Source organism: Malania oleifera, chromosome 8 (genome assembly GCF_029873635.1).
Source record: "Malania oleifera isolate guangnan ecotype guangnan chromosome 8, ASM2987363v1, whole genome shotgun sequence".
Classification (NCBI taxonomy): domain Eukaryota; kingdom Viridiplantae; phylum Streptophyta; class Magnoliopsida; order Santalales; family Ximeniaceae; genus Malania; species Malania oleifera.
This window is the reverse complement of record NC_080424.1, coordinates 25967098-25976188: the sequence shown is the minus strand read 5'-3', so window position 1 is coordinate 25976188 and position 9091 is coordinate 25967098. Positions and strand designations below refer to the sequence as shown.

The following is a 9091-nucleotide window of genomic DNA, read 5'->3' as shown; positions in this document are numbered from 1 at the left end:
ATCAATACTATTCAAACAAACTCAAAAATATTTTCTCAAATTGTATCAAGCACTAGTTTGAAATCAAGCTTTGTAAAATATTTTGCACACAAAAATACTGGCTAAGGTACCATGCAATATCTATGCAAGAACCACAAGCCTCAAAGTCTTCCCACACAAGATTTATTAAATTAAATCAGTGGGAGAACTTTAAGCTTTACTCACAATAATAAAATGAAACAATAAGCACAACAGAATTCCTTGCGCTGGCAAGGAATAATCCTAACAAACTCATTCTTGCACATGGGTTTGTACTTATTATTTTTTATTCTTTTCTAACAGTCTGCCTTATTGTTTCTTTTGGTGCCCAAGAAAACTTTGGGGAATTTCCAGATGGCAGCCTAGGAGTGGAGGGCTTTCTTGGCCAATCTAGCTAGCAGGCCACGATTAGAGGTCATGTTTATTAACTTTTCTTTTTGTATGTACCCTCGAGTTGCCTTTAGTGCAACATTTGTTTGCATCATTTCCTCTTTTTTTGTGTTTTTCATTTTCTGTGTTTTTAGATTTTAGCCCCTTGTACTGTATGTACCCCTGTATCCTTTTCTATGCAACAACTATGTGTACACCTTTTCTGTATTGTTGTAACTTTGCGTGTATTCTCTGTCCTTGGTGGCTATGGCATACTCATGTGTCATGGGCACGTGTACCCTTCCTTGTAACAAAATGTGACATCATGTCTATTATTTTACTGACAATTAGAATTTACAGTTGACCCATTTTTCAAAGGAAAATTCCTGTAATAAAAATGGCTTTGAGACCCAATTGAAACCCGACTTTAAAAATTAAAGGACTTATTGGGAGTTGGAAAAGCTCGATTTTAAAAACCTAAAAGCTCGATTCAAAAATTTGAATGATTGTATTTGAAAATTTCTAGACTCAAACTAAAGAAAATGGAAAATTGGACTTTCAAAACAAGGACAATATTTACAACTTAATGGACGAGATTACAGATTTTAAAGACTTTAATTAAAAGGGACCCAATTTGGAAACCTAATAAAAGATGACTAATTTTGAAATCAAATAAAGTTAAAGAAATTTAGTTCAAAAGGACTCAACTTTTGGGTTTTTAAGACTTGAACCATAATCCCTAGCCTGCAAGAAGTTGGTTTTGAAATTACGGGGACTCACCTGATAATGGAGATTAATTTTGCAACTAATCATAAAAACTGGTTACAGTCAAAAGGACTTGATCTAACAACCCATTTTAAAACCTAGGAAATTCTTATTTTGAATACTCTAAACTCAGATCATCAATTTACAAGACTCAAAGCTAGGTCTTTATTACACTAGGTTTCCTTGGGACGGCCTAGTTAAAATTCGGTTGTCGATAGTTGCCCCTCTTTGTAGGCTTCATTGCTTCAATGTAACAGTAGGATCTCTCATACATTATTTGTAACAACAAGCCTATAAATACAAAAGACATCTATTTTGACCAGGCCACTCGACTGCTCAACATATTTTTAGCTTAAACAAGGATGGGAAAAGGTCAAATGGGAATTTTGCACTATTCACTAGAGAGGTTTTTTTTTTTTTTTAAGGTTGGTGGTTAGTGGGGATTAGTGGTTGGTGGGAAGTATGAGATCACAAGGTGTGGTAATGAATTGCATCGGATGTAATTAATCCGGGCTGCAGCGGGTTTTCTGACCCAAGCCAAAATTTCTCCAAGATAGCTTGCTATGAATGTGAAAATCCAAACCACGGCGGGTTCTTTGACCCTAGCCAAAATTGTTCAAGATGACTTGCTACGAATGTGACAGAGCCACGACAGGTTTGATGACCCGAGCCAAAATTCTTCAAGATGGCTTGCTACAAATGTGATAATCCAAGCCACAACGGGTTCGATGACCCGAGCCAAAACCTTCCTCAAATGGCTGGCTATGAATGTGATAATTCGAGCCACAGCGAGTTCGATGACCTGAGCCAAAACTTTCCTTAAATAGCTTGCTATGAATGTGATAATTCGAGCCACAGTGGGTTTGATGACTCGAGCCAAATCTTTCATCAAATGGCTTGCTGCGGATGTGATAATCCAAGCCATAACGAGTTCGATGACCTTAGCTAAAACCTTCCTCGAATGGCTTATTACGAATGTGATAATATGAGCCACAGCGGGTTCGATGACCCGATCCAAAACTTTCCTCAAATGGCTTGCTACAAATGTGATAATCCAAGCCATAGCGGGTTCGATGACCCGAGCCAAAACTTTCCTCAAATGGCTTGCTATGGATGTGATAATCCGAGCCACAATAGGTTCGTTGACCCAAGCCAAAACCTTCCCCAAATGGCTTGCTACGAATGTGATAATCCAAGCAATAGTGGGTTCGATGACCCGAGCCAAAACTTTCCTCAAATGGCTTGCTACGGATGTGATAACCAAAGCTATAGTGGGTTTGATGACCCGAGCCAAAACTTTTGGGTATTTAGGTTGAAATCTTGTGTTTGAAAAATGGTTACTTCACCGGGGAAATCCGATCAGGTGTTTGGCTCTGAGATCTTTTGGAAATTATCTTCAAGTATGGGATTCAAAGTCTTAAAAATAGGTTGCTCCACTGGGGATGATCAATCGGGTGCAAGATCCTGAGATTTTCTTTGAAAATGAGTTCTCGAGTTTGAACAAGGGTTATCTTGCTGGAGATAATCACATGATGCTACGTGATGCATGTTGGCAAACATCCTCTGATTTGGGGCTTTAAGTCCTTGAAACGTTGCTTCACTGAGGATGATCAATCGAGTGCAAGATCCCAAGATCCTTTCCTGAGCCAATTTTGCCCCCGTTATGGATATTTAACCAAAAGTAGCTTATTAAAAAAAAGATGCAGAAAATATGTCAGATATGACCGATGATGCTACGTGATGCATGTTGTTGACCTTATAGGTCACGCCCGATTTTGATAATGATAAATATTCATGTATTTAATAAATATCTAGTTCATGTGCAGGTTTATATTAGCATATACATTGTTGGCACATGAAAGCTTAAAGCTTGAAGACAAATTTATGTTCTCAATTGTAATATTCAGTAGTGAAATTTGTTTATAATAGTAATTAGGACATTTGGTTTGTAATAAGCTCACACATCACATGCATGGTTTATTTCGTAAGCTCAAACCAGATACAAACTAAAAGTGACCGTAGAAAGATCTTGGTGTATTCATAATTGGACATAAATGACCCTAGGACACACACATTTACATTTATGTTTGTTAGGCACTTCATTAGCATTTATGTGTATTAAAACGGGACCGAAATGCACACTTTGTGCACTTTCAGTCGACCGAACCAAGAAGTTCATTCTGACCTGGTCGATCAAACCAGGCCTGGGTCAACAGTTGACCAAGGCCCTGGTCGACCGAACCAGATAGTTCAAAAAGTCCCGGTCGACCGAAACCTTCTTTGGTCAACATTTTGACCATCTGGTCGACCGAACCATTTTTGTATTCCAACTACCTGGTCAACCAAGGGTCCTTGGGAAAATCCCCAAAGGTCTGGTCAACCGAACCAGCTGGTTCAAAATGGCCCGGTCGACCGAACCTCGGAGATTTGAAAAATTGCCTTCTCCTGGTCAACCGAGCCTTTAGTTCAAAATTCACCTGGTTGACCGAACCATATGAAACCTGGTCGACCGAAACATTTCTGGTCTACCGGACCTCTCAGGCTACCTTGAATTTTTTACCGCAGTTAATATTTTTAACAGGGTTAAAATGTTTTAAACGTCATTAAACTTTTCTAACAATCCCTAAAAGGTCCCCAACGGTCAAAAATTCTGGTATGTCTATATATATTCTTTCATTTGGGAGAATTAAATATAGATTAGCAAAAACCAAAATCAAATTTCTCTCTCAAGCTAAATACTTCCTATTGCTCATACTATTTCAAAATCCACTCAAACTTACCTACTTCATCTCAGTATCATTTGTAAGTGTATTTGAGTGGTTTTGGTTAGAGGTTTGCTCTCTCATTTCGTGAGTGTTTGAATCAATTTTTTCACGAGAGCAAAACCTAAGTATTCTTAAGAGGCCTTTCTGATAAGTCTATCCTAAGAAGACTTGTGTTGAACTTCCGAGTGTTGCATTCTCATTGTAATATCTTAGGAAGTTTTTTGGTTTTTGGTTTGCAAAAATGCTTTCAAACTTACTCAAATATCTTGTGGTATTCATATTGACATTTTTGTGGAAAGATATTTGTGTTTGATATACTAATCTTTCTGGCAATAATTATTCAAGTTCATATCACTTGCCTAATACAAAGATTGCTTAACTTTTGCAAACCAAGCATATACACTAGTTGAAGTGACTAACACATAATACTATTTGAAATATTTGAGACTTGCATGATACCTTTGTCTAAGCATCTTGATTGAGAACATATTGAAATACAAAGATTGCTTGTTGACACTCTCACGTACGCATTACACTGATAGAAAACATATTTGAGAGTTGAAATATTTAAACCACACTGAGCTTACATTTAAATCATCTGTGGTGTTTGTGATTTTGGGTACAAATCTGCTTTATGTGAAAGCACCCTTATATTGTACCATTTGATTGTATATTTGAGTGATTCCAGGCGTGACCTGAGAAGGCGGTAATCCAGCCTGGTAAGGATTGGTGTAAAGGTTGAGGTCAGCCGTGTACTAATTGACCTGGTTTATATAGGTGCCGTTCCACCCGTTTAAGTGAACAAGTTATTGTGATAATCCTTGTACTGGTTTGCCAAGGCAGGGACGTAGGTAGTTGGCCGAACCTTGATAACATATCTATGTGTCACCCTTCTCTTTACTGCTTTCTGGTGCTTGTGTAATTGATTAAACTGCTTTATTTAATTTGTGATATTACTTGCACTAGATTGACCATAGGATTGTGAACATACTGCTGTTAGGAGGAATACCTAGGGGATAAATTTTAAAAATACCAATTCACCCCCCCTCTTGGGATTACGGTAAAGTTAACACATGTTGCTACCTATGGTGCCAAAATGCAGGGGTATGTTGCTATATGTATGCATGTTGCTACTCGGGGTGCTGCAATGCAAGAGTGAGTATGCATGGGCATGCACTTCTTGTTATGCAATGCGTGAGATGCATGATGATGCATGAATCTCTCTTTCCTAGTGCACCTATGATCAGAAGCCCCATACTTTGATTTTTGGTTAGGCTTTAAAAACAAAATCTGCCCCAGTTTCATCCATTTGTTCACTAGTCCTGGCCATATTTTCCACTTGTATTTTGTCATGAAGGCACCTGAGTTGGCCCTATTGGAATTTGAAAACTGCCCCAGTTTCATTCTCTTTTTTTTTTATTTTGATCAAAGACTGCCCTAGTTCCATCCATCGGTCACCGATCCTGACCGTGATCTAAATTTGTGGGAAGGTACTAGTACTAGGATCAATCATGGAGTCTGCCCCTATTACCCGTAACTGTGACTTCTCTGAGCCATTTTACTTATTCCTTCATCCTTGGTGAATATGATTGGATCTTGGTGACCTTTTGACTATCCCCTCTTCCTTGGGACAAAAGGTTTTAGAAACAGTTATGCATGCATGTCATCAATTTGTAAAATCAAGAGGTTAATATGTACAAAGGATATTTTGCCATTTGCAAATGCTTTTTTTGGGAATGGTAAAAATTTACACAAATATCATCGAGTCAATTGAGTTTGATGTTACTTTATCAAAATAAACCCTAAAATAATTGATCTTCCTCTTTCCCATGAACTATCCCCAATTTTGATAAAGCATACCCGATGTGCTGTGGAACCCCATAAAAGCTTTCTCTCATCGGAGTGTTTACCCATAGTTTTTTCATCCTCATGTTTTGATCTCAAGATGCTTTTTGGAACTTAGGATAAAAAGTAGGCCTAAGGTTTTAGGTTCTTGGAAAGACCAGAAACCAAGGCTCAAGATTCCTTTCCCGAGATGACTTTTTATACCCCAATTTGGGACTTCTAAAAGATATTAACTGAACATGTCATATGACAAGCTGTCTATGTACCTTTTCAGGATCAGGTCATTACGTAGTTCAAATTCAACTCTGAGTTTGACAAATCATTTAAGATAGCAACATGTGCTTATCTGGTCAGGTATTTCATTTGGACTGTAATGTAGGCTTTAGGTATTAGTTAAAGAAGAAATGGACATACCAAGCTCAATTTTTCAGTCTTTTCAAGGTAATTTTGGTTAAAGATCACTTGTGAGGTAAGTCCCTTTCTCTTGTTTGCTTCTATTCTTCCCTTAGTTCTTTTGTCATATTTTTATTTTCTCTTTTATGGAAGGATTGTGACCTCATTTTTATTCGGACTTCGTTTAGGACTAAACTTGCAACCTGCCCCAGTGTGGGGTGTGATCATTTGATAGGTTAAACAAGGAATTGCACATTTCAGGCTCAACGAGGATGGCAAAGGGTGTTTTTTTTTCTTCTGGTTTTTATGGGTAGCAAAAAAATAGCCTGCCATCATTTTGGCATTTCTTTGTCATCTTGCATGATTTGCCGGACCCTTGAAAACCTCAACCCAGTTTAATTTTTGGGAAATGACTTTTTTGAAGAAAATGGCTTAATTTTCAAGCTCAAAGGGTTTTCCAAATGGCAAACAAATGTCTGGTTTTTTAGGGGAAAACTGTTTGGCCAAAAATGGCCATCAATCATTTAATCAAAACATGAGAGACAAAACATCGATGGAATAAACATCATATTTCATTGAATTATTTTGAGAGTTTACAAAGGCCTTTAAGCAAAATATTTCTTTACCACATATGAATTAGTTGGGTGGAAGAGATCGATTCTGTCCATGTCGGCCAACAATAAGGCGCCTCCAAAAAATACTTTCTTCACTACGTAAGGCCCTTCATAGTTGGTCATCAACTTGCCACGCAGGTCTGTATGGATTGGTAGAATCTTTTTTAACACCAAGTCCCCCTCCTAAAATTGACGGGGTCGCACCTTCTTATTGAATGCCCTCATCATTCTTCTCTGGTACAATTGCCCATGAGCTATCGTAGCCATTCTCTTTTCCTCAATTAGGTTCAACTGATCGTATCTGGACAGTAACCATTCGGCATCAGTCAATTTTTCCTCTTTCAAGACCCTTAAAGAAGGAATCTCGAATTCAACTAGGATTACTGCCTCCATTCCATACACCAAAGAAAAAGGAGTGGCTTCCATGGAGGTTCAAACACTAGTTCAGTAGGCCATCAAAGCGAAAGGGAGCTTTTCGTGCCAATCTTTATAAGTTTTAGTCATCTTCTCCAAAATATTTTTGATATTCTTATTAGCTGCTTCAACTGCTCCGTTCATCTGCGGCCTGTAAGGAGCTGAGTTATGATGCCTAACCTTGAACTGAGTACACAAATTGGCCATCACTTCATTATTCAAGTTTTTGGCATTATCCGAGATTATTCTCTCCAAGATCCCATACCTATAGATTAATTCTCTCTTTACGAAGTGGCTAATGACGTTCTGAGTGACATTGGCGTATGATGCTACTTCTACGCATTTGGTGAAATAATCAATTGCTACGAAAATGAACCGATACTCGTTGCTTGCTTTGGGGTTATCAGCCGAATCACATCCATCACCCATGCTGAAAAGGGCTAAGGTGCAGACAAAACTTGGAGTGGGGTCAGTGGAACTTGTATGCGGTCTCCATAAATCTGACACTTGTGGCATTTTCAAGCATATCTTATGCAATCCCTTTCCATGGTCATCCAATAGTACCCACTTTTGAGGATTTTTCGTGCCAGCGAGTGACCACCGGCATGGGTGTCACAAACACCTTTGTGGACTTCTTACTTAATTTGCTTTGCTTCTTGCACTTTCACACACCATACGAGGGTCATGTCATGGTTCCTCTTGTAGAGAACTTCTCTATCCAAAAAGAACCCCATGGTTAGTCTCCTTATCGTCTTTCGATCATTACTAGAGGCTCCTTCGGGATATTCTTGCTTTTGGAGATACATCTTAATGTCATAGAACCATGGTTTTACATCGACCTCTTTGGTTACAGCACAGTAGGCCAATTCCGACTACATCCTTATATGAATAGGCTCAATTTCTATCTCTGGCTCAACTTTTATCAAGGCAGCCAACGTGGCCAGGGCATCGGGGATCAAATTACTTTCCCTAGGTAAGTGGGAAAAGTTGATCTAGTCGAACTCCTTGATCAATTCTTGGATGTATTCTTGGTATGGTATCAAATTTGAATCTCGTGTCTCCCATTCCCGTGTCAACTGATGAATCACCAAAGCTGAATCCCCTTTAACGATTAATTCTTTGATGCCTCGGTCTCTGGCAGCTTGCAAACCCAATGCACATGCCTCATATTCAGCGATGTTGTTGGTGCAAGGGAAGGTAAGTTTGGCCGAGATAGGGAAGTGTTTACCTTCTGAGGATATGAGCACTGCCCCTATTCCGTGTCCCCATACATTAGCTGCCCCATCAAACAGCTTGGTCCATCCTTCATAATCTTCCTCCATTTGGTTCACTGAATCAATATCCTTATCTGGAAAATTGAACTCCATGGGTTGGTAATCTTCCACAACCCTTTCTGCCAAATACTCTGTTATGGCGCTCCATTTGATTGTCTTCCTTGTCACATAAGTTATATCATACTCAGTCAATAGCATTTTCCAACAAGCTACCCGGCCAGTTACTGCTAGTTTTTCAAAGACATACTTGATCGGGTCCATCTTGGAGATTAGCCATGTTGTGTAGTACAATGTGTACTGCCTCAGCCTTCTATGTAACGACCTGCTTATTTTACCATTATTTTTTTTCATGATAAATAAAATCGATATAATAAATCTAGCAGATCATAATCAACCTAAACCCGTTGGTACCAGGGATACATCAGAAATGCAACACATAAGCCTAAGCAGAAGGAAACATAAAATCATATACATCTCATATTACCATTCAATACAATACCAAATTTTACTACATCCATTGTATATATATCCCAAAATAATCAAAACCAGACCTAGGGTCGTCACCTAAAAATTCATCTGACCCTAGCGAAAGACTTACCCTTCAGATAGGGTAACATGGCTGAACTCTTATGCT

The 9091-nt window shown here is 38.6% G+C and overlaps 1 protein-coding gene across 1 annotated transcript; it reads right to left on the bottom strand.

The window, feature by feature from the left end:
* Window positions 1-8175: 8175 nt before the first annotated feature.
* LOC131162619 (uncharacterized) lies at window positions 8176-8718 on the bottom strand. Its single transcript, XM_058119228.1, has one exon. It carries the CDS (start codon window positions 8716-8718, stop codon window positions 8176-8178), a length of 543 nt encoding a protein of 180 aa, XP_057975211.1.
* Window positions 8719-9091: the final 373 nt, after the last annotated feature.